The sequence below is a fragment of the Podarcis gaigeae genome (genome assembly GCF_964106915.1).
Source record: "Podarcis gaigeae genome assembly, chromosome: 1".
Lineage (NCBI taxonomy): Eukaryota > Metazoa > Chordata > Lepidosauria > Squamata > Lacertidae > Podarcis > Podarcis gaigeae.
The window spans coordinates 2,796,204-2,820,966 of NC_139678.1; the positions used below are offsets into that span (position 1 = coordinate 2,796,204).

At 48.0% G+C, this 24,763-nt stretch overlaps 1 protein-coding gene and 1 long non-coding RNA gene across 4 annotated transcripts; both read right to left on the minus strand.

Annotated features, from left to right (window-relative positions):
• Window positions 1-324: 324 nt before the first annotated feature.
• Window positions 325-4,610, minus strand: LOC310846546 (uncharacterized protein). 3 transcript variants are annotated; one of them, XM_083743292.1, is made up of 2 exons: window positions 2,325-4,610; window positions 325-2,279 (listed from the first exon to the last, which is right to left on the minus strand). In XM_083743292.1, the coding sequence occupies exons 1-2, from the start codon at window positions 4,182-4,184 to the stop codon at window positions 513-515; spliced, it is 3,627 nt and encodes a 1,208-aa protein (XP_083599418.1). In that variant the 5' UTR covers window positions 4,185-4,610; the 3' UTR covers window positions 325-512. The 3 variants fall into 3 exon arrangements, with proteins under 3 accessions (XP_083599418.1, XP_083599420.1, XP_083599419.1); XM_083743294.1 differs by having other exon boundaries at window positions 325-1,726; window positions 1,808-4,610; XM_083743293.1 differs by having other exon boundaries at window positions 325-1,753; window positions 1,808-4,610.
• Window positions 4,611-11,384: 6,774 nt separating this feature from the next.
• Window positions 11,385-12,072, minus strand: LOC310852464. Its single transcript, XR_014568108.1, has 2 exons — window positions 11,821-12,072; window positions 11,385-11,442 (listed from the first exon to the last, which is right to left on the minus strand). It is a non-coding gene; the product is annotated as an uncharacterized lncRNA (long non-coding RNA).
• Window positions 12,073-24,763: the final 12,691 nt, after the last annotated feature.

Below are 24,763 nucleotides of genomic sequence, written 5' to 3' on the forward strand. Positions count from 1 at the left end.
CCCACCTCCCCAGCAAGAGCCCCTCGCTTTCAAATGAAATGTTCTCTGGGCTCACCTCTCATTTGGCAAATGTTCATAATGGAGCCATCATTTTTTTGGGGGGGTGGAAAAATCTCAGCTTGGTACAAATGCAAAGGAAAGACCTGCTCCGTCATCCCTATACTCTTTCTCTCCTTGGGGAGAGGTAGGATGTGGAAGAGCAAATGATGGGATGATTCAGTCATTGAATCATGAAATTGTAGAATTGGAAGGAACCCAAATCTGGTCCAACCCCAGGACCAGTGCAGGAATCCCAGCCATCGCAGTCAGACAAACAAGACGGTATTTTGGTTTCGTCATCTTTTTTTTATTTTGTGTTTCCTTCCTTGTCCCTGGGAGGATTACTCTTTTGATCTTCAAGACTTCATTCTCGACCTCCATGTTCTCCATCCCTAGAGTCTGCACCTCTGGTGCTCCCCATCTCCTTGAGGTGCCAGCAGCCCTTGCCCATCAAGGGTTGGTGGATCTATAAACTACCCGCGACCCGCAGGACTTGGTTGTTCGTCTCTGCTGATGGGATCATCATCCATGCCTTCTGCTCCATATCCTTGTGTGTTATCGTGGCTTGAATCTGGAAATCCCACAGGGCCATCGCTTCCCAATCCTTGCGTTTTATGGTGGCTTGGCTCTGGAAATCCCACAGGGCCTTCTCTTCCAAACCTTTGCATGTTATGGTGGCTTGGCTCTGGAAATCCCACAGGGCCATCTCTACCCAATCCTTGCGTTTTATGGTGGCTTGGCTCTGGAAATCCCACAGGGCCATCTCTACCCAATCCTTGCATGTTATGGTGGCTTGGCTCTGGAAATCCCACAGGGCCATCTCTACCCAATCCTTGCATGTTATGGTGGCTTGGCTCTGGAAATCCCACAGGGCCATCTCTACCCAATCCTTGCGTTTTATTGTGGCTTGGATCTGGAAATCCCACTGGGCCTTCTCCAGGTGCTTGTTGCTGGCTAACACCTTCCGATGACAGCTCCACATCCTCTACAAGGACTTGATCGATGTGCTCCTCCTCTGTCTGCTGACTCTGAGATTCCAGCAGCTGGCCTGTTTTCAGGTTCACCCAACTCCCTTTCTCCACAGAGACAGCGGTGTACAATGCAGTTTCGTCCCCCACGTCTGGAGACTCTACGCTCAAGAGCATAGCCTCACTCAGGCGACGGCTCAGGAGCTTCTCAACATCGTCTGCACACTGAGATTCCCCCCCTGTAGGCTTCACTATGATAAGGCTGGCATCTCGGTCAGAATCTTGATGACTGCCACGGTGGCTTTCCTGACCTGATGGGGCTTCTTCTCTTTCAGATTCCTCCTGATCACTCCTGGCTCCATCCGACCCACTTCCAGGAGCCCCAAAGGCTCTTCCTGAGTTGCCTCCCTTTCCCAGGAGAGATGTCCTGCTGATGGTTTGGACAGCAGTCTTACCTGTTTGCTGAAAGTGACTCACCACTAATTTCCCAGTTCTCCTGTTCATCCAGATTCCATCTTCCAGAGAAATGATGCTGTAGATCTGGTCATCTTCCCCTTCCATATAGTATGAGTATGGCATGCCGTTCTCCATATACGACTTGGGTTCAGAATCATCTGGCCACTGGAGAGAGCTTCTGACAAGCTTGCTGATTGGGGGGTCCTTTACAGGGTGGAGCAGCAGTGGTCCCTTACCATCTTCATGAGAGCTTTGCCGGCTACCTTCCTTCACCATCCCTGCATGGCCACCTTCCTTCACCACATCTGCAAGGCCACCGTCCTTCACCATCTCTGCAAGGCCACCGTCCTTCACCACATCTGCAAGGCCACCGTCCTTCACCATCTCTGCAAGGCCACCATCCTTCACCATCTCTGCACGGCTACCTTCCTTCACCATCTCTGCATGGTTACCTTCCTTCACCATCTCTGCCTGGCCACCATCCTTCACCACCTCTGCAGGGCCAGCTTCCTTCACCACATCTGCACGGCTACCTTCCTTCATCATCTCTGCCTGGCCACCATCCTTCACCACATCTGCAAGGCCACCGTCCTTCACCATCTCTGCACAGCTACCTTCCTTCACCATCTCTGCACGGCCACCGTCCTTCACCACATCTTCACGGCCACCATCCTTCACCACCTCTGCAGGGCCAGCTTCCTTCACCACCTCTGCACGGCTACCTTCCTTCACCATCTCTGAAAGGCCACCGTCCTTCACCACGTCTACAGGGCCACCTTCCTTCACCATCTCTGCATGGCTACCTTCCTTCACCATCTCTGCATGGCTACCTTCCTCTGCACGGCCAACTTCCTTCATTACCTCTGCACGGCTACCTTCTCTCACCGCCTCTGCACGGTTACCTTCCTTCACTATTTCTGCACCACATAGCTCATTCTGCGGTGACAATGAATGTGAACCATGGGGCAGGAAGCCTCTGGGATCTTCATTTCTGCACTTAGTGCTGGCGTCCCCAGTCCTGGGCTGTTCCTGCTGATCCCTGGCAGCAGGCATGGATTCCCTGCTCGCTTTCTTCATCTTCCTCTCTGCATAGCTCTGGAGGAAACTCTCGTCGGTCTGTTGGCTGGTGCACTTCTTGACCTTCTGCCTTTTGGCTGCACAGTACTGAAGCCAACTCTTGTCCGTCTGCTGGCTCCTGTTCTTCACAACTTTGCCCGTCCTTTTGCTGATCCAGGTGCCTTGCTCAAGAGGAGGTTCTTGGGTGGCTTCATTCACCCTGCTTTGAAGACCAGCTGGTATATTAGACTCCTTCCCAACACCAACATCCTTCCCAATGCCCTGGGATGGCATTGGGTGACCCCTCTGGAAATCCACTGCTGTTGGTATGCTCGGCTGTGACTCTTCCCACACAAGGTCTTGATTGGCAGGCTGGGGTATTTGGGCATCTTCTCGCAAGCTGCTACGGTGAGAAACAACTTGGGCTCCAACCAAGGCATCCCTCTGTTGACTGTGGGGCAACAATTCTTCCTTTAGACTCTCACAGCTGTCTGTCTGTTGGGCCTGCTCGGACATAAAGGTGTCCATTTTAGTGTTCCTGTACGGCGTTGGCTTTTGCTCCTCCAGTTTCTGGGTATCCTGCCAGGATTTTACAGCTTCTGGAACTAGGCTGCCTCGGCGAGATTCTTGACCCATGGGCGGCCTGCTCTCTGGTCGTTGGACAGTGCGCTGTGACCCTCGTCTGGCTCGCTGTTCAGCCTCGGTCTCAGAAGACAACTCGGTTGTATCCGTTTCTAAGGCATTGGGGAAAGATTCCTGGCTGGAAGTATGCAGGATTTCTGAGAGAGTTTTCAGTTCCCAAACAATGCTTGTCTGTTGAGCTTTGCATTTCATTTCCTTGCCAGTCTTTGGGCTGATCCAGGATATGTCCTCTTCGAGGCAAATCCCCTTTGGGAGCAGTAGAGGTATCTCCATGGACCGCTGGCTGTTCCTGCGAGAGTCCCTCTTTAGGCTGTTGCGCTTTGACCCCTTCCCTTCCAGCTGCTGGCTGCTGTGGCACCCTTTGCTCCCCAAAGACTCTTGCAGTGATGCTTCCTCCGAATACATCATCTCCGACTCGTCTACTGTAGTCAGGGTTTCCATTGATCCCTCTCTGCTCCTGTCGGATTCGTCACTGGAAGGACTGAGGATATCGGAAAAGCTCTTCTGCTCCCATATGAGGCTCGTTTGCTGGGTCCGACACTTCATCAGCTTCCCGGTCCTTTTGCTCACCCACGTGATGTCTTTCGCATCCGACTCACTGATGGACTGTGTTCGGGAAGGGTTCAGGCTCAGCGGGGACTGCACACCAACAGATTGCTGGCTGCTCCGGCGGGACTCCTGACCAGGAAGTCGTGGGATGCTGCGGCGGGATGGCTTCCGTAGACTCGACGCGCTGCTCTTGATGTTCCCGGACACATCTGGTGCCTGACTTTGGTCTTTCCTTCTGAAAACGCCCCCTTTGTTCTCTGTCTGCAAGGCTTGGTTTGGCACATCTTTGCCCAAAAGGGGTTTCTTGGTGGGTTCTTGATCCATGAAAGGGCCATTGTCCCCACCTTCCTGGTGGATGTTCACCTCTTCCTCAAGGGTGCATTTCTGCAACTCGGCAACGCTGAACGATTGCTCGCTCACTTCGCAGCTGCCCAGGACGGCTTCGTCGAGACCGGGCTCTGGGTCGTCATCCATCCTGCTTCTCTGCTATGACACCTCGGTGGGGCAGATTAATGCACAGTTCCTCTGTCCGTTGGGTAGGCCTGGACCACTGGCAAACGTCTCCCAGCCCTCTCGCTCGGTGCTCTTTGTGGGGGCTAAACTCACCGCTCTTGAAACAGATGGAAAGTCCCTTTTCCCCTCGCATAGGATTTCACTTCAAGGTCTCTCCTCCTCCTCCTCCTTTTCCTTTTTCTCATTGGGGCTGCAGGTGGCATGTAGGTTGTGTCATTGTCCAGAGGGGAAGATGTTGGGTGGTGGTTGCTGTTGTTTCCTTTCTACTGGCAGCCAGCTGGAATCATGGCCCTTGAGTCGTCACAGTAGCCCTTGGCACTCTGGACTTGCCCTCCCCCTGCGGTGCTCTCCTTGCTCTTCCTTCAACTGCCGTGCATTCTAGAAGCTTCCAAAGACTGTGCATCTGTGACATCACTGTGTATTCTGAAACACGGGGGGGAGGTTGAATTTGCCATGCCCCAGCTCTCCTGGGAAGAAGGTTCGCAATGGTTTTAGGGACCCAGAAAGGAAGCTGTATAAACTGGCTCCACCCCAAGCACTCCATTCTTCCCTCTGAAATTCCCTCCCTCTGTACACAGCCTTGGCTTTGCTAGTTGCCTGCTTGGGAGCTGAGCAGGAATTTTTAGGGGCCTTCTTTGTTTTCCCCTCCTCACTCAATCCCCACATAGGCAAGTGACTTTTCTTTCGAAAACGAGCCAGGGTTAGAATATGGCTGCCATACACCTGGAATTTCCTGCACACAGCCAGAATAGGGCAGTCGGAAGCAGTATATGGCAGACAGAAATCACCGAAAATCCAGACATGTGGCAACCCAAGTCTAGATTTTGGCAACTTTCATTAAAAAATGGCTCAAGAATTTTGGGCAAAGCTCAACGACTTTCTCCAGAGAGGAAGTTGCTGAGCAACTCAGACAAGTTTCTTTTTAAGACAATGACCTTAGCTCCTTAAGCTTCCTCATCTGCATCCCAGAAGATTGATGCTGGCCTCCAGGGGAATGGGTGGACCTTTTCTCCTCCAACATCCCCTCACCTAGCTGCGAGTGATAGAAGAAGAAGAAGAAGAAGAAGAAGAAGAAGAAGAAGAAGAAGAAGAAGAAGAAGAAGAAGAAGAGCAGCCAGTGTGTATGAGCTGGACTGGGAGCAGGCTGGAAGCTGGAGTCACAGAGACCTGCTTGATCTGTTCTGGATCCAAAGCTGTGACTAATAGAGATCAGGAGACTCTTGAGAGTCCCATGGACTGCAAGAAGATCAAACCTATCCATTCTGAAGGAAATCAGCCCTGAGTGCTCACTGGAAGGACAGATCCTGAAGCTGAGGCCCCAAGACTTTGGCCACCTCAGGAGAAGAGAAGACCCTGATGTTGGGAAAGATGGAGGGCACAAGGAGAAGGGAACGGCAGAGGACGAGATGGTTGGACAGTATTCTCGAAGCTACCAGCATGAGTTTGACCAAACTGCGAGAGGCAGTGGAAGACAGGAGTGCCTGGCGTACTCTGGTCCAGGGGGTCACGAAGAGTCGGACATGACTAAACAACAACAACAACAACAACAACAACAACAACAACAACAACAACAATAGAGATCAAGATCTGTTGTGGTGTTGATGCTGTGAGCTTCGTCTTATGATCAGTGTAGGAAAGCTTTTTAATGTGCAATGTTTTATTATGTTTTTATATGTGTTGGAAGCAGCCCAGAGTGGCTGGGGCAACACAGTCAGATGGGTGGAGTACAAATAATAAAACTGTTGTTGTTACGTACCATATTTACACGAATCTAATGCGCCTTCGAATCTAATGCGCATCTCAATTTTCAAAACCTTGAAACCAAGTAAGTATGTGCTGGCGCCATTAAATCTAATACACACCCTAATTTTCACGACATAATTTGGCCCCAAAAGGTGCGTATTACACTTGAGTAAATACGGTATATGTGTAAATAAAACCATATATCCTGAAAACATTGCAGTTTCTGCTGACCTTCATTTCAAGGAAGCTGAGCTTGGGGTTAGTGCCTGGAACCCCCAGATTCTCTCTCCGCTGTGAGATTGGGGTGAATGCAACAATAATGAGTCACCCTGCACCCAAGACGGCATTGTTGGGTAAAGCTGAACCCCTGACAAATACAGCAACCACAAAACTCGCACTCCAAACAGTATCACGAAGCAAGTTCTCAAACCCACCCAAGACTTTGTGGACTCCGGAAGACCTCAGGCACTTAGCACAAAAAGCAGGTGCCAATTGGGTGACATGTAACAATATCATTATGCTTCCAAATTCTGCAGGGGCGACATCAGCCCCCACCATGGCACTGGAAGATATCCCTGTCTGTGGAGATGGGGTGTGATGGCCTGGGATTCGGAATCCCAGCCTGCACAGGATTCCCCGTCTCCAGAACCAGCTGAGCCAGGGCTGGGGCTTGAGCTCGAAGGGTCCTCACCTGTGCTGGATCCTCAGGTGCAGGCACCAGCTGAGTCTGCTCTGGCTCCTGAGGTGATGGAGGACCCATTGCCTGCAGGTGCTCCACTCTCAGCCCCGTCAGGGGAAGCTGAGGTTGCCTCTGGGTCTGGTAGCCCTCCAGCCTCTCCTGAACTGCAGAGGCTCAGGGTTAGAGAGGTGGAGGTGGAGGGAAGTAAGTTCCCGCAGGAGGAGGGCTCGCCTCCAGGCCAGGAAAGGCAAGTCACCAGAGGATAGGGGCCGCCCTGTGCCTCGGGGCAGATAAAAGCCAGCCAGCCCCAGTCCCAAGTTGTGGGAGCAACATTGTTGGTAGCCTGTTCCTGCCTGCACCCTGTCCTGCCGGAACTCCTGACCTCACCCGACTCCCTGCCTTGGGTTCAGCTACAGCTTTGACGGACAGCCTCCATACCACACCCTCGACCTCGACCTCGGACTGGACTCGGACCTCGCCACACGGGTAACCCTCGGGACCAGCACATGGAGTCTTGTCTGATGTGTTCCAAGAACTGCCTTTCCCGTCTGGCAGGGACTGCGCCCGCGTACATTTCCCAACTAATGGAGTTTCTTTGTCTCTGTTGCAAAGAGTGCCAATCTCTGGAACGGTGCCTCCGGTTCCACCCCATTAGTCTCCTTTTCAACATTTTAGGGACAAAGAACGGAGCTTGTCCTCTCCCACTCGATCGAAAGCCTCCCTGCGGAATTCCCTCCTCCCTTTCTCGGTTCAGCAGCTTCTTCTGCTTTGCCATCACCAGCACACAGCCAGCCTCCAGCTCACTTTCTCCCATCTTGGGCCTTTGTAGCTATTTCTCGAGTGCTGAAATGCCTGCTGGGCATCTTTGCAGATGCTTGGAAATATAAGTCCCAAAGCCGCATTTTAGGTAAATATAGATGTCAGGAAGTCAGGAATGCCCCCGATTTCCTTCACATACACACCCAAATAAGTATCCCAAATAAGAAATAGTTGGGGAATAATTTTTGCAAACCCTTAACAAAGGTCCATGACAACATATCCAATGTAAGCTTTGCCATTTCAAAATACCATAAACATCCACTTCTGTTTTAACTGACATTTTAATTAACCATTTCCAACTAAAGGCTCACCCAGACTTCCTTTTGAACTGTGTTTGTAGACACAAGTCCACATTTTGAAGCTCCATTTCTGAGCACTTTTTGGCCCCTGTACTTTCCTCATGTTAACCTGCTTCTAGCATCTGTGGAAAACCCAAATTTCCATTTGTTCTGATTCAGCACTAAAGAGCCAGTTTTCCAGCGGGATGTGGGGGCGGGGCACTGAGTTTTAAAGGGTGAGAAAGGGTGCATCTGTTCTGAGTCTGAATGCAGTTGAATATCACCCAGTGTCACAAATTCTTTATTTTTATTTTTGTTTGTAAGGAAAACTTACTCCAATTAATGCAAATCTTTCTTATTTAAAATGTTTCAGATCTACGTGGTATTGCTGCTTTTTAACTGACAGGTGATCCTGTGACAACTGCAGATCAGAAGATGCCCTCCCAATTCTGATTTGCAAATACGTTACAAATCACACCAAACTGGTATTTCAAAAAACCCAAATCCCACATGCACAACCACACACACTCAAAGCCGGGTCACATAACCAGCTGGGTCTGCTGCAAGTGGGTAGATAAAGGGAGCAGCGTTGTGGCAGTCAGTCCTCCTTGACTTACAGATACAGAAAACCTCTGTGCATTTCAACAGCCTTTCCGTACAGAGTTCGATGTGCAAGAAGCATCTGTTTGTATGCAGACACAGATTTCTGGATCCAAGTGTCTCCTCAGCTGGTGCATCATCTAAGTGTGGAAAGCAGATAAAATCTTCTCTCGTCTTCTTTGGCGATCACTCATAGCCGAGCAAGATTGTCTTCCATAAACACGGTCTTAAGAGTGAGTCCGTAGGTGACTGTGGAGGCCAATTCTGGATCCTCACGTCCTTCCACAGTGGGGACATTGGTTTCTGGACGGGAGTTGATCCCGGTGTGGATTTGCCAAGCGTGCCTTCCTCCTAGCACGTTTCTCCCTTGCGTCCTGAATTTGAGTGTCTTCAAAGCCCATGACACCTTTGGTCAAGGCTGCTCTCCAACTGGAGCGCTCGCAGACAAGTGTTTCCCAATTGCGAAATTATTGGATGTGTTGTGTTTTTAAATTGTTTTTGTTTTGTTTGGTTGGTTTAATGTTTTAGGGTTTGGGTTGTGTTTTTGTTTTTGTTTTTGTTTTTGTTTTTGTTTGTTAAACTGCTAATAAATATTATTATTTTTTTAAAAAAAGACAAGTGTTTCCCAATTGTTGGTGTTAATACTACATTTTTTGAATCATAGAATCCTAGAGTTGGAAGAGACCCCAAGGGCCATCGAGTCCAACCCCCTGCCAAGCAGGAAACACCATCAGAGCACTCCTGACATATGGTTGTCAAGCCTCTGCTTAAAGACCTCCAAAGAAGGAGACTCCACCACACTCCTTGGCAGCAAATTCCACTGTCGAACAGCTCTTACTGTCAGGAAGTTCTTCCTAATGTTTAGGTGGAATCTTCTTTCTTGTAGTTTGGATCCATTGCTCCATGTCCGCTTCTCTGGAGCAGCAGAAAACAACCTTTCTCCCTCCTCTATGTGACATCCTTTTATATATTTGAACATGGCTATCATATCACCCCTTAACCTCCTCTTCTCCAGGCTAAACATGCCCAGCTCCCTTAGCCGTTCCTCATAGGGCATCGTTTCCAGGCCTTTGACCATTTTGGTTGCCCTCCTCTGGACATGTTCCAGTTTGTCAGTGTCCTTCTTGAACTGTGGTGCCCAGAACTGGACACAGTACTCCAGGTGAGGTCTGACCAGAGCAGAATACAGTGGCACTATTACTTCCCTTGATCTAGATGCTATACTCCTATTGATGCAGCCCAGAATTGCATTGAAATTTGCCTTGAGGCAGTCAGGGGCGGAAGAAGGGGTGTGTGGTGTGGGCGGTCTGCCCTGGGTGTCACCACTGAGGGGGGTGACAAAATGCTGGGTGGCACTCACTGCGGGGCCTGCAGTGCGCCCAAGTCACGCATCTCTCCTGTGAATGACAATGGTGGCTTGGGCGCCTGCAGGCTCCGCTCTGCCCAAACTGTCCGCCCACTGCCTCCCGCCCCCCAGCTGTAGGGTGGCTAAGTGGGAGGAGGCAGGCAGACTCCTTGGAGGCCCCGCGGAGCGTCCTGCCCCGGCTCGCCCCGCCCCATGGGTGCTTGGCCCCACCCCCACGGGCAGCTGGCCCCGCCCCTGGGCACAGGGCACACGCGCTGCCCCAGGCACCCAATTGGCTTGCTCCACCACTGGAGACAATCTTTAAACCTCTTTTGTTGACCACCAGCATTACGCTTTCCATTAAAATAAAGGTAAAGAGACCCCTGACCATTAGGTCCAGTCGCAGATGTCTCTGAGGTTATATAACTCACACATCACACAGAATTTTTTTTTTGGCATAATTTTGGCCACAATTTATTAAAATACAAATTTGTGAGTGATTGCATAGGCATTGGTTGCGACTATCTGCCCCCACCATGGGGGACAGACTGACATTCCGCATGATGCGAAAGTCAGAATGGGGGAATACACTTGGGGGAATACACTTGGGGGTTACGCGGAGCAGGGAACCTGCCCTCAGCCCAAATGCAACCAGGAGCTCATTGCTATGGCCCGAGCCCCCTTGACAGAGTGGACAAGCAATAGTTAGCTCCCAATTCCTTTAACGGAATCCCTTGCAGCAGCAGCATTAGAGGGGCAGGCACAGCCAATCCGTGCCCCTCAACCAACCAAACCATAAACCAATGCCTAACCGCGAACCTTACAAGTTGTGACGATTTGCTACGCAGTAGGCAAAAACCAAATGGCCCCAGCCAATCAGCCAGATGGACAAAATTCCTACCAGGCCCCCGCTCCAAAGCAGACAACCCCATGACAGGCATAGCAAGGTCAAAGCGAACAACGCTATTCTAGGGGGGGGGGACGGGCAATCCAATGCACGGGCGAAAAGAGGAAGCCCTAGCCTCGTGCAAGGAGTTTTACTATTTCTGGCTGTCAATCAATAAATGGCAACATTAACTTCTTCCCAACAACAAGGGAAGCCCCAATCACATCAGTGGCCAACGATCAGTTAGCCCGCCCCCCAACTTTGGAGTGTCCTGGCGGCCCCCACCCCATGAAGGAGAACACGCTTTACCGTATTGGCCCGAATATAAGCCGCACACTTATCCCCCAAATACTGACCATTAAAAGTAAAAGTGTGGCTTAAATTTGTGACCTTACAAAAGTTAGCTTTTATGATATGTCCACTCTCCAGATTGGGGATTGAGGGATGCCTCCCACGTCATAGGGATTCTGGCCGCGTCATGCTCCTGGCCGTCCAATTGGGCGGCCAGAGTCGTGGCTGCAGGACTCTTTAAATTGCGGCGCGGCCGGGGGGGGTGGCCTCCTCGCCAGATCTTGGCTGCATCTCCTGCTGTTGCCTGCCGTTTGGTCATTCTCTTATTTCTCACTGACTTTGTCACTTCGTCACTGCTCTTTTCCTGGAGATAGCTGCAGGAAAAAATTGACTCCAAGAAACTGGCAAAATAATTTTTTTGAAATGACTGAGTTAGCAAAAATGATGGCAACAATTAGAATGCAATCTGATCAAAATCTCAAACAGGAATGGAAATGTGTAGAAGAATACATGACCAAAAGATGCTCCAACAAGAATTTATTGATATGTATACACTGATTTCACAAAGTTAAATTAAGCTAAGATAAGCAGATATAAGGGACGTGGGTGGCGCTGTGGGTAAAAGCCTCAGCGCCTAGGACTTGCCGATCGAAAGGTCGGTGGTTCGAATCCCCGTGGCGGGGTGCGCTCCCGTCGCTCGGTCCCAGCGCCTGCCAACCTAGCAGTTCGAAAGCACCCCCGGGTGCAAGTAGATAGATAGGGACTGCTTACTAGCGGGAAGGTAAACGGCGTTCCGTGTGCTGCGCTGGCTCGCCAGATGCAGCTTGTCACGCTGGCCACGTGACCCGGAAGTGTCTTCGGACAGTGCTGGCTCCCGGCCTATAGAGTGAGATGAGCGCACAACCCTAGAGTCTGGCAAGACTGGCCCGTACGGGCAGGGGTACCTTTACCTTTACCTAAGCAGATATATAAGATTTAATGTTTAATTATTAAGATACAAAATTACAATCTCAATAATAAAGTTACAAAATAATAACAAGGAAGTCACCCACAGGTGGAAGGAAGACACAGGGCAAGAAATAAGAAATGGATAAATATTGGTACATAATGAAATGTGAAAATGTGAATTTACAAATATAATGTATATGTATCGAAATGTAAAGATTTCATATGTGTATTGCAACATTAATAATAAATAAATTAAGTGCAAAAAAAGGACTCCAATTTTAAGGGAGCAGCTTATATTCGGGTATTTTCTCTCCCCCCCCCACCCTTGAATTTTAAAGGTCAACTTATTTGCGGGTGTGGCTTATATTTGGGGCAATACGGTATGTTACCTCTTCTTCACTGAGCCAAGGAGTCCCCCAAGTTACAACTGTTCTCCATAGAGCAGTCGCTCCATCCCTTGCCCTTTTCCGAACCTGTTCCAACTCTACAATGTCCCTTTTGATGGGAGGCAAGCAGAACCAGAAGCACACTTTGCTGTTGCTATTATTTTTTCGTCTTGCGAAGCAAGCCCATTGACGGCTTAGCGGATTAGCGCTATTAGCGGTCTAGCGGCTTTTAGCGATCAGCCGAGAAGCGGCTTATCAGCGGATCAGCTGTTAAGCGGCTTAGCGGCTTAGGAAAAGGGCGGAAAAAGCGGGGGGAAACTGCGGGAACTCGCAAGACATTTTCATCGTGCGAAGCAACCCCATAGGGAAATTCGTTTTGCAAAGCGCCTCCAAAACGGTAAAACCCTTTCGTCTAGCGGGTTTTCCGTCTTGCAAGGCGTTCGTCTTGCGGGGCACCACTGTACTTCCAACAATACTCCTCACAAAACTTCTTGCAAACCTACAAACGTTGACTGATCTTCACAATTACTTTTCAAGTAGTCCGTAAATTTACTCCAGTCTTCTGTGAATTTCTGGTCCCGCCGGTTTCGAATCCTTCCTGTTAGTTTATCTAGTTCTGCATAGTCCATTAACTTCATCCTCCATTCTTCAATCATCGGTAATTCTTCTTGCTTCCATTTTTGGGCCAATAATATTCTTGCTGCTGTTGTTGTTGTTGTTGTTTAGTTGTTTAGGCATGTCCGACTCTTCGTGGCCCCATGCCCAGAGCACACCAGGCACTCCAGTCTTCCACTGCCTCCTGCAGTTTGGTCAGACTCATGTTTGTAGCTTCGAGGACACCGTCCAACCATCTCGTCCTCTGTCGTCCCCTTCTCCTTGTGCCCTCCATCTTTCCCAACATCAGGGTCTTTTCCAGAGAGTCTTCTCTTCTCATGAGGTGGCCAAAGTACTGGAGCCTCAGCTTCACGATCTGTCCTTCCAGTGAGCACTCAGGGCTGATTTCCTTCAGAATGGAGAGGTTGGATCTTCTTGCAGTCCATGGGACTCTCAAGAGTCTCCTCCAGCACCATAATTCAAAAGCATCCATTCTTTGGCGATTAGCCTTCTTTATGGTCCAGCTCTCACTTCCATACATGCTCTGGTCCATGGGGTCACGGATACGACTAAATGACTAAACAAAAACAACAAGAGCAAACAACTGACTGCTGTGATGGCCTGGGATTCCGATTCAGAGGCTGAACCAGAGGAATCCCAGCCTGCACAGGAGTCCCCGCCTCCAGGGCCGGCTGAACTGGGGCAAGGCCTAGATGCTGAAGAGCCTGCACCTGTCGCAGAGCACCAGGAGCTGGCCCCAGGTGAAACCCTTCTGGCCCCAGAGGTGCTTGAGGACTCAGTGGCGTCAGGTGAGCCTCCTCCAGGGCCCAGTAACCCTTCGGCCTCTCCTGATCTGCAGAGGCTTAGGGCAGAGAGGCGAAGGGAACTGGTTGCTCCCAGGAGGAGTGCTCGCCTTAAGGCCAGGAGAGGTGGGGCTCCTGGGGGCCGGGACCGCCCCCGGCCTTAGAAGAGGATAAAAGCCTAGTCAGCCCGGTCCCAGGTTGCGGGAGCAACGTCGTTGTTGGCTTCGGACCTTCCTGTGTTCCTGTTCCCTGCCCGGCCTCCTGTTCCTGACCATCCGGTGCTCCTGTTCCCTGCTCGGCCTCCTGTTCCTGATCATCTGGTGTTCCTGTTCCCTGCTCGGTCTCCTGTTCCAGCGTTCCTGTTCCCCGCCCGGCTCTCCGCCTCGGACCTCGCCCCTCTTCGTGTGGACTCGGCTTACGCCCACGGTACCTTACCCCCGGGACCAGCACAACTGCCCTCCTTGAAATTAACTTCTGTGCCTTGGCTTTCATCGCCTCAATATGCCACTTCCAGGTCAGGGATTCACTCAAGAGAACGCCAAGATATCTAAACGTTTGGCCCAACAGCATCCTCAGGTGGGGCTGGGAGCCAGTCCCATTGGAAACCCCAGAGAGCCATTGTAGACAACTGCCTACCTAGGCTTTTCAGAGTGCAAAACTCACCGCAGCTAGAAATTGCTGGCGTGGGCGGAGCAGGGAGCTTGCAGCATTTATTGAAACAAATTCCATCTTTTGTAAAGCAGAGTTCATAATGCAGGAACTATTTTAACTCGGTAAATACACGGAGGGCTCAATATCCCAGCCGCCGTGTTCTCTTATTTTAACGGTTTGTTTGCTCTTTGCAAAGCACCTCTCTGTATCCCTTTTATGGTCTCTGTAAAAGCTTTTCGGCTGCTAACTGACTTCCTTAAGGCATAATTATATGTTTTATGAGAAACTGATGGGCATGCCCGAGAATAATTATTTGGATAAGTCTTGGGAAATAAATACAGTAATGAAACAGAAAGTTCCTTTTTGCCGAGCTTATATAAAAATCACGTACAGAAGATGGTTCTAGTCCCCTGAAATGGTACAGGGTCAGAGCTTGTTCTTTGAAAAAAATAAAAACGATGGGGAAATCTCTGCAGGAAAAACGATACAGGAAATTAATGGAAATGTGTATGTCAAAATGAACCACGAGAGCCACTTTAGATGCACCTTGTTTTAAGACCAGCTCCCAGTGGCATTTCACTCTGGTTCCATGAAAAGATATAAGCCTGACATTTGCTGGAGACAGGCAGAGAAAGGGCATTATGAACATGGAGGGTGTTGCAGCTACCGAGGAAACAATGGTTAAGTGATCCATGGAGATGAGCAGATTTTGGAGCCAGGTGATCTTTGGTTAATAGAAGGGATAAAAGAATGGGTCTGATATCCAGGTGAAATATACTCAGAGTCGAGAGTGGATTTCATGCTCTTTATTCAGCTCATAGCGGTGAGGAGGAATAGACGTTCCCCCAGAATGTCTGATTTATATACATTATTTACACAATGGGCCCCCACGTGATTGGCTAATTCCAGGATTCTCCTGCAGGCTAATCAGGTTGCGGATTCACTTCCACCTGGAGCTGGATTGGGTGGCTCCTGTCGACCAATCAGAATGCTTCATTCTGGATCCTATTGTTCTAGGACCAATCAGACTGCTGCATTCTGAATCCGCTTGTTCTAGGACCAATCAGACTGCTGCATTTTGGATCCTATTCAACTCAGTACATAACACTAGGGACATGTAAAAACTTCATTGGTTTTGCTTGATTTGTCTTTGTTAAGAATGACCGCTCCCACATCAAATGGGGGGTGTCTTTTGTATGGTCATGCGCAGCCCCCTGGATCCCAGTGCGACTCCTGGTAGTTGGGGCTTGATTCATCCTCCCCAGGCTGGATACCTGGAGGTCTCCACCTATCTCAGCCAATCGCCCAATCCCGCCTGGGGAGGCGTTGCCAAGGGATTGGCCAGGTAAGGGGAGGGACCGTCCTGCCCACACAACAGAAGGTGAATCTTACCTGTGAAGCAGCAGTCGGCTCCAGAGCTCCTCCCACCCTCCCCTCCCTCAGTGAAGTCTTCTTTTGCAGGTTAACCTCTTCTCCACAGGTACGCAGGCGCTGCTACGTCAGGGTCACTGTTGAAGAGCCGGAAAGGAATTCTCCTGCATTGGCAGGTTTTGCAAAACGTCACAACTTTGGCGGTTTCAGGCCTTGGGCGGAATCCTTTAGTCTATCTTCCTAAACGGGGGGGGGAGGGGGCGTGAAGTGGTGACCCACGCCCCCCTTGCGGCGGTGATCCCAGGGTTCCCCATTAAAGGGGTTTTGAGGGGAGGCATTGGCCATACACTGAGAGATTGTCATTGCTCTCCCCTGCAACGGTGGTGAAACAGGGGGCAGGCTTTCTGCTTGAACATATGTTCTCCAGAGTCAGCCCAGTCCCCACACATTCTGGATAACCCTGAAGTCTCCCAGATCGCCAGCTGGGGATTGAGAAGGATAAACACCCAATGTCTGAGCCAAGGTCAGTGTAAATAAGTTTTGATGGGTGCAGTAATGGAATACTGAATGCTTTAGTTTATATAAAATATGCAGGGATTTATGCTATGCAATGCAAAACAAGGGACGTGGGTGGCGCTGTGGGTTAAACCACAGAGCCTAGGACTTGCCGATCAGAAGGTTAGCAGTTCGAATCCCCGCAATGGGGTGAGCTCCCGTTTCTCGGTCCCTGCCCCTGCCAACCTAGCAGTTTGAAAGCACGTCAAAGTGCAAGTAGATAAATAGGTACTGCTCTGGCAGGAAGGTAAACGGCGTTTCCGTGCGCTGCTCTGGTTCACCAGAAGCGGCTTGGTCATGCTGGCCACATGACCCGGAAGCTGTACGCCGGCTCCCTTGGCCAATAAAGTGAGATGAGCGCCGCAACCCCAGAGTCAGTCACGACTGGACCTAATGGTCAGGGGTCCCTTTACCTTTACCTTTTTGCTATGCAAAATGAACCATGGAAAGAGAAGAAGGGAAGTCATTGCTATTTTAAAGTTGTTTAAATGAATATTCCAAATTGTGAAACAGAAAATTTAATTCTCATTCTCTCTCTCTCTCTCTCTCTCTCTCTCTCTCTCTCTGTGTGTGTGTGTGTGTGTGTGTGTGTATAGGGTCCAGCAGGCTCTCCTTATGGTCTTAGATTGGAGTACCAAAAGTAGCAGGAGAACCAAGAACTCCAGAAAGAGAAGGCTTTGTGTCCCTCCGTCTGATCTATTTCCCTTTTAACTCCCTGCATCACGCCATTCCGATTGATCTCAGATATGAGAAGATGAATCCTGAGAGATCATTTGGCTGTGTCATCAGAAGGTTCCTTATCTTGAGCCGGAGAGAAGCCTCTCTCTCTCTTTTTGTACTCAGAGATGAAAACACTAAGATCACTCTGGGTAATGCGACCAAAGCACTATAGGCAGGAGAAGGGGGTGGGGGGGGGGGAGACAGAGAGCTCATTTTCCAAACCTTCATCTTGCTGTGGAGAGATTGCAGGCAAATTGCAGAATAAACTGATAATTTACTGTATTTTCCTCCTACCTCAGGGGCATTCTGTTGGTGCAATTTCATTGCAAATTGTGTGCATGCCCTTAAAAATAAATGGAGTCTCGAGGCTTTGGCAGAGCTCAGAGTGCCAGAGTGGATTTCAAATGCCGTTTATCAGCATATGCCACTGAAATATCCTAAGATTTTTTTCCTCTTCTGTATTAGGGGAGGTAAAAGGGTTTCCTAATTGGGCCTGATTGGTTCGAGAACCCTTTGAGTTGTTCTGTGTTCTTGGGCAGATTTGGACGCCTTTAGAATTTCTCCTTCAGAGCCCCATTAAAAAGAAAGGGGTTTCTGAGGGAGAGTGGTCCAATGCGCCGTGCGCCAGTGAGTCAGATTTGTTCCTTGTTTTGCTTCTCAAATTTTGTACCTGGTACTTAGCAACCTGGCCACACGATAAGAAGAAACTATCGGCAAATGATTTTAATGAAACCACTCCAGCTATTACAGGATGAACATCAAAGGGTATGGACTGTTTTCTGCTTGCTTTGAGAGATTATTGGGTGGGTGGGTGGCTGAAGGGTGCAAGGAACAGTTGCCACCCCAGGCTGAGCGTCCTCTGGGTGATGACCCTGGATTTATATGGATGGATTACCGTGGTACGTTGGTTGTCGAACTTAGTCCATTCAACTCTCAGAACAGTTCAAAAACAGAGGTGTGGCTTCTGATTGGCTGCAGAGCATCGTGTGCTCAACACAAATTCACGGAAGCAGCGTCGGACGTTCAGCTTCCGAAAAACATTCGCAAGCCGGAACACTCACTTCTGGGTTTATAGTGTCTGGGAGCCAATTTGTTCGGGAGCCAAGCCATTTGACAACCAAGGTACCACTGTACTGTGATCCCAAACCACAGGATTAGAGCCGGAAACTCAACTAGTGTGTGCTAGTTGTAGAATTAGCTAATAATAATAATAATGTTTTATTATGCTTTTATATATCCTGGAAGCTGCCCAGAGTGGCCAGGGCAATCCAGTCAGATGGGCAGTTTCCTATTATTATTATTATTATTATTATTATTATTATTATTATTATTAAATAGGATGTCCCTATGTTCATAAGAAAAATGTTGAAGGCTATGCAGGTGAAGAATTTTTTCCCCAACAGGCCTTTGGGAACTGATTAGGTTTTTCAGATGTCAAGGAAATAAACAACTACCTGACCTTTAGAAGACAGCTGAAGGCAGCCCTGTTTAGGGAAGTTTTTAATGACTGATGTTTTAATGTATTTTTAATCTTTTGTTGGAAGCTGCTTAGAGTGGCTGGGGATACCTAGCCAGATGGGTGGGATATAATTAATTAATTTAAGTAATAAATCTGCTGGATTGGGCCAAAGACCTTCCTTCCTTCCTTCCTTATTCCACCTTTCCACCCAGGAGCTCAAGGCTGGCATACATAATTTTCCTCCTCCCTGTGTTATCCTCACAACAACTCTGTGAGGTGGGCTAGGCTGAAAGTGAGTGACTAGCCCCCAAGGGGACCCAGTGAGCATCAGGGCCAAGTGGGGATTTGAACCCTAATAATAATAATAATAATAATAATAAATTTTATTTATATCCCGCCCTCCCCAGCCGAAGCCGGGCTCAGGGCGGCTAACAACACTAAAACAGTACAACATTATAAAACATTATAAAAATGAATTAAAATCAAAATTAATGGCAACCATAAACTAAAGTCTTGTAAGGATTGCCAAAGGAGGGAGTCAGGCTGCGCCCTGACCAAAGGCCAGGTGGAACAGCTCTGTCTTGCAGGCCCTGCGGAAAGATGTCAAGTCCTGCAGGGCCCTTGTCTCTTGTGACAGAGCGTTCCACCAGGTTGGAGCCGCAGCCAAAAAAGCCCTGGCTCTAGTTGAGGCCAGCCTAAGCTCTCTGTGGCTTGGGACCTTCAAGGTGTTTTTATTTGAAGACCGTAAGTTCCTCTGTGGGGCATACCAGGAGAGGCGGTCCCGTAGGTACGAGGGCCCTAGGCCGTATAGGGCTTTGAAGGTTAAAACCAGCACCTTAAACCTGATCCTGTACTCCACCGGGAGCCAGTGCAGCTTATATAGTTTCTCCCAGGTCCTAGTCCTGCACTCTAACCATTATGGCACACTGCCTCTCTAGTCCAATGTCTTGTTCTCACAGTGGCAAGTCCAGTGCCTGCAAGCAGGACCTCAGCTCCCAGCAGCTCCCAGCGACTGGTGACCAGAGGCTCCCTCTAGCCTTTGTGGCTAGTAGCAACCAGTAGCCACCTCCTTCTCTCCTTCAGCTTTTGGTTGTCTGCTGTGGGAATCAGGAAGCTGGACCAGATGGGCCCTTTTGTGCTTTTCCACATCTCTGCCTCTCTGCTCTCCTGATCCTTTTAACTGCAGGTGGAAGTCAGGAAAGGAATGAGGACCTTATGGAAAGAAGCTTTGAAATTTACTGCAAGCAACGCCCTAAAAGAAAATGTGATGAAAATGATGTATAGATGGTATATTACACCTGTTAAGTTAGCGAAAATGTATAAAGTCAGTAATAAATGTTGGAAATGTAAAGAAAAAGAGGGAACATTTTATCACATGTGGTGGGAATGCAAAAAGGTGAAATGCTTCTGGGAGATGATATATAATGAGATGAAAAAAATGTTGAAATATACATTTATAAAGAAACCAGAAGCATTCTTATTGGGCATTGTTGGGAGTGATATAAATAGAAAGGAATATAAGCTCTTTTTATATGCAATAACAGCGACCCCTTCATGGATCACTGCCTTGCTGTGGTGAAGGGGCTTGAATAACTCAGAGAAGCTATGAGCTATGCCATGCAGGGCCACCCAAGATGGACAGGTCATAGTGGAGAGTTTTGACCAAACGTGATCCACCTGGAGCAAGAACCAGCAAGCCACTCCAGTATCCCTGCCAAGAAAACTCCATGGACAAAGGCAACAGGCATATAAAAGTTATGATGCTGGAAGATGAGCCCCTCAGGTCGGAAGGCGTCCAACATGCTACTGAGGAAGAGCGGAGGACAAGTACAAGTAGATTCAGAGCTGATGAAGTGGCTGGGCCAAAGCCGAAAGGACGCTCAGTTGCGGATATGCCTGGAAGCGAAGAACCTTTTAATGAGGGTGAAAGAGGAGAGGGCAAAATATGGTCTGAAGCTCAACATCAAAAAACGAAGATCATGGCCACTGGGCCCATCACCTCCTGGCGAATAGAAGCGGAAGAAATGGAGGCAGTGAGAGAATTTACTTTCTTGGGTTCCATGATTACCGCATCTTGTCCTCTGTCGTCCCCTTCTCCTTGTGCCCTCCATCTTTCCCAACATCAGGGTCTTTTCCAGGGAGTCTTCTCTTCTCATGAGGTGGCCAAAGTCTTGGAGTCTCAGCTTCAGGATCTGTCCTTCCAGTGAGTACTCAGGGCTGATTTCCTTCAGAATGGAGAGGTTGGATCTTCTTGCAGTCCATGGGACTCTCCAGAGTCTCCTCCAGCACCAGAATTCAAAAGCATGCATTCTTTGGTGATCAGCCTTCTTTATGGTCCAGCTCTCACTTCCATACATCACTACTGGGAAAACCATAGCTTTTACTATACGGACCTTTGTTGGCAAGGTGATGTCTCTACTTTTTAAGATGCTGTCTATGTTTGTCATTGCTTTTCTCCCAAGAAGCAGGCATCTTTTAATTTCATTGCTGCTGTCACCAAATGCAGTGATCATGGAGCCCAAGAAAGTAAAATCTCTCACTGCCTCCATTTCTTCCCCTTCTATTTGCCAGGAGGTGATGGGACCATGATCTTCGTGAGTGGCCATGATCTTCGTTTTTTTGATGTTGAGCTTCAGACCATATTTTGCACTCTCCTCTTTTACCCTCATTAAAAGGTTCTTTAATTCCTCCTCACTTTCTGCCATCAGTGTTGTGTCATCTGCATATCTGAGGCTGTTGATATTTCTTCTGGCTTGGGATTCATCCAGCCCAGTCTTTCTAGGATTGAGCAAATTTGTGTTGGAAAACTGCCCTGGAGGGTGAGCATGCAAGCCCCCGGAACTCCGAGCATCCTCCAGTATGCACAGCTCTGGAAAAGACATTTCCCATCAGATGATTTATGCACACTAATCTTCTGGCAAATCGCAGCAAGAAGCTTGAGACATCGTAGAAACTAGTCTACAATTTATTTACACACTATGTACAGACAAAGGCATAATGGCGCCGGTTGTCTTCAGCTCCGAGAGAACAAACAAACAGAAATAAAAGCGAAAGTACATTGTAATGGTACCCACAGCAGAAGAGATAAGGCAGTCTTCCTTTCCCAGACTTGTCCCAGACAGGCATGTGATTTACAACAATCTCATCTGCACCATCAAAGGAATGAAATACTAATAATTTGTTGGTAGCAAGGTAAAGGTAAAGGGACCCCTGACCAATAGGTCCAGTCGTGACCGACTCTGGGGTTGCAGCGCTCATCTCACTTTATTGGCCAAGGGAGCTGGCGTCCAGCTTCCAGGTCATGTGGCCAGCATGACTAAGCCACTTCTGGCAAACCAGAGCAGCACACGGAAATGTCGTTTACCTTCCTTCTGGAGCAGTACCTATTTATCTACTTGTACTGGTGTGCTTTCAAACTGCTAGGTTGGCAGGAGCTGGGACTGAGCAATGGGAGCTCACCCTGTCACAGGGACTCGAACCACCGACCTTCCCACATCCCTTGTTGGTAGCAAAGTGACCCCCAAATGTTGTATGGAGGTGAAATTTGGGAAAGAGTTCTGAGTCCATTTCTTTGGAGATTAATCAACGGACCATCCATGGCCCTTTTACAAAGTAGGTTGGACAACAATCAAGGCAAGACTGTGCACAGTTTAATTACCTGGAAAGAATTGTCGGTACATCCTTACCCAATGAGCGCCTTCCATCCATTTTCTGTCTGGAACTGGGGGACACACATTGGGGAAAATTAAACATTCAATGTAGTCTTGATTATTATCATTTGCCGGAGCCGAATGAGGTTCTGAAGATGGATAAGCACCAGCTAAGGGATTGGCTCTAAATGATAGAATCCAGAAGGGACCTCCAAGCAACTAAATCATCTAAATGTAGTGAAAAAGGAGCATTGTAGACCCGGTTACTTATCTAAACTTCTGCCTGTACCATGAGATTGGTTGGCATCCATCTATCTCAGGAGACCTTTGGGGGTGAAGTCAAACCATTGCTGTGGCTGTAGAGACCAATATGGGAGAGATATGTTTGGTTGAAGGCGTCCAGTTTTGCTGTTACAGGTGCTGTTACAGATTCTCTTTGTTCCTCTCAGAGGTCATTCCTTCTCTGGTCACTGTTGTGGATGCACAACTTAACTGTTTCCAGGCACCACCATCGTCTGCAAGAGATTCCCACACAATGGGGTTAACGCTGCCAGCCTCCATATCATGTTTGCAAACATCGACCATTAAGATCCACTTTTACAGAGTTGCGATTTCAAGCAATGCCCCCAGCTATTCCATATGCTGATAGCCAATGTATATGTGAGCAACTGCAGGTAGGGGATATTGTAGACAGGACACCCTGAAAAGTTGTTGAGCTTTTTTTAAGGAAACCACTGAAATTCTTAAGCTTATTTTAGGAAAGCCTAGAAGTTGCTGAGCTTTTTTAATTTTTTATTTTATTTTTTATTTTTACAAAAAATAAGCCACAATTTCTCAATTGACTTGCCTAAACCCAGGACAAAGGCACTGCCTTTGGGAAATTCCACCCGTACCTCAATTCTGCCTTTGAAATCCCAGTAATGTCTGGGAAAATCTGGACATATGCCAGCCCAGATATGTTGACCTGGGGAGTTGCTTTCAAAAGCCCTTGTTTGTTCAAGGAAGTTGTCTTCCCCCAACAGAGCAGGTTCGGTGGCTACAGAGTGAGGGCAAAGCGTTATTGACTCATATCGAGTGGCCATATTTGCGTTGGTGGCAAGGAAGATTAGGAAGAAGGAACTGAACTAAATAGCTGTGAACTGTAAGGGGGAGTTAGAGGTCTAAATCTGAAATAGACTTTGTATTATGTGTAGCATTGCAGGCTCCCTGCTTATAGTCTTGCTAGAAATGTATGGTTCTGTTTGTTTTAGTGGACTTCTTGATTTATATTTTGCATCTGAAATTGCTCAGGCTTCTAAGTCACAATAAACTTACTGAACCGAACTGAACCTGGTGATATTTTGGGAGGCTGAACCATGAAACCATCTGCATGCAAAGTGGCCTCAGCCCCAGCCGGGAAGGTCAATGTTTGGGGTGATGGGAATTGTAGTCCAACAGTGATTTGATAGCCATCTTCTAATACCTAAAGGACTATAACATGGAAGGTGGAACAAGCTTCCTTTCCGAAGGACAGGACCTGAACCAATGGATTCGAAAGAAAGGAGATTCTGACTAAACATTAAGAATAACTTTCTGAGGGTAAGAGCTCACTGCCTTGGAAGGTAGTGGGCTCTCCATCATCGGAGGTTTGTAAACAGAGGTTAGGTGGCCATCTCTCAGAGGATGTCCTTATGGGGTGTGATCCGTGAGAGGCAGTCAAGAACAACATTCCTTGTAATGCTAGAGAGGACATGCAAAGGAATGTTTGGTCCAGCCAGTCAAAACTTCCTGTTCCTCCTGGCTGGAGCATCCTTCCTTTCGCATGTGATAGAAGATGGGCGTGACCTCACCTGTCCAGGTAACAAAAGGACATTTCTATTAAGTATTTTAGATAAAGAGATCCCAAAAAATCTAAGAGAGTTATTCTTGTATGCAACCACAGCAGCTCATATACTTGTGGCCAAGGGATGGAAAGATCACGAGGCTCCAAAAATAACAGATTGGCAAATCAAATTACAGGAATTGGTGGAGACGGCTCAATTGACTAGTAAACTCAGAGGAAACTCAAAGCAAAAGTTTGCAGAAAAATGGGTTGGTTATAGAAGATATGTTCAAAAATACAATAATAGTTTTGACTCCGTGCTAGCATTCAAGTGATAAAGGAACTAAAAGGAGGTGGATAACAATTAAGGATTTATTATGTTTTCAGAATGTATTAGAAAAATTATACAGAAAGGTTTATTGTTTTGTGTACATTCAAATGTAAGATAAAACATATGCAAAGGTACTTGACAGGAAGTCAAAGTTGAAGAAAAGATTTTGGATGATAAAAGTGGAAAAATATTTACTTTCATTATTATCATTTTGTGTGCGGGTGTGGTTGTGTGGGTGTCTGCACATATGTGTGTTGTTGTATGCAATGTTTGGGAGGAAATAAGATGGTAAATAACAAATAACAAACTCGATGTATGTAATTTTTATTTCTTAATTATATTTAATGGTTGTATGGCTGTATTGTTTTTTGTAACATAAAATCATTCAATTAAAATTATTATTTAAAAAAAAAAAGGAGAAGTCACGCAGCACACCTCTCTCTTTTTGACTTCCTTCTTCATTTGACCAGCTTTTAGCTAGGTCTGCTCTGCTAGCTCTCAGCTAGCAGAAACACTTTGATTATTCCCCCATATGAGGTAGATCCACATGTACATATTTGTAACTAAGTCTGCCTTCAGGAATCCAACTGTGAACTGATGTGAGTGAACTTCTTTTATTTACTTTGAATG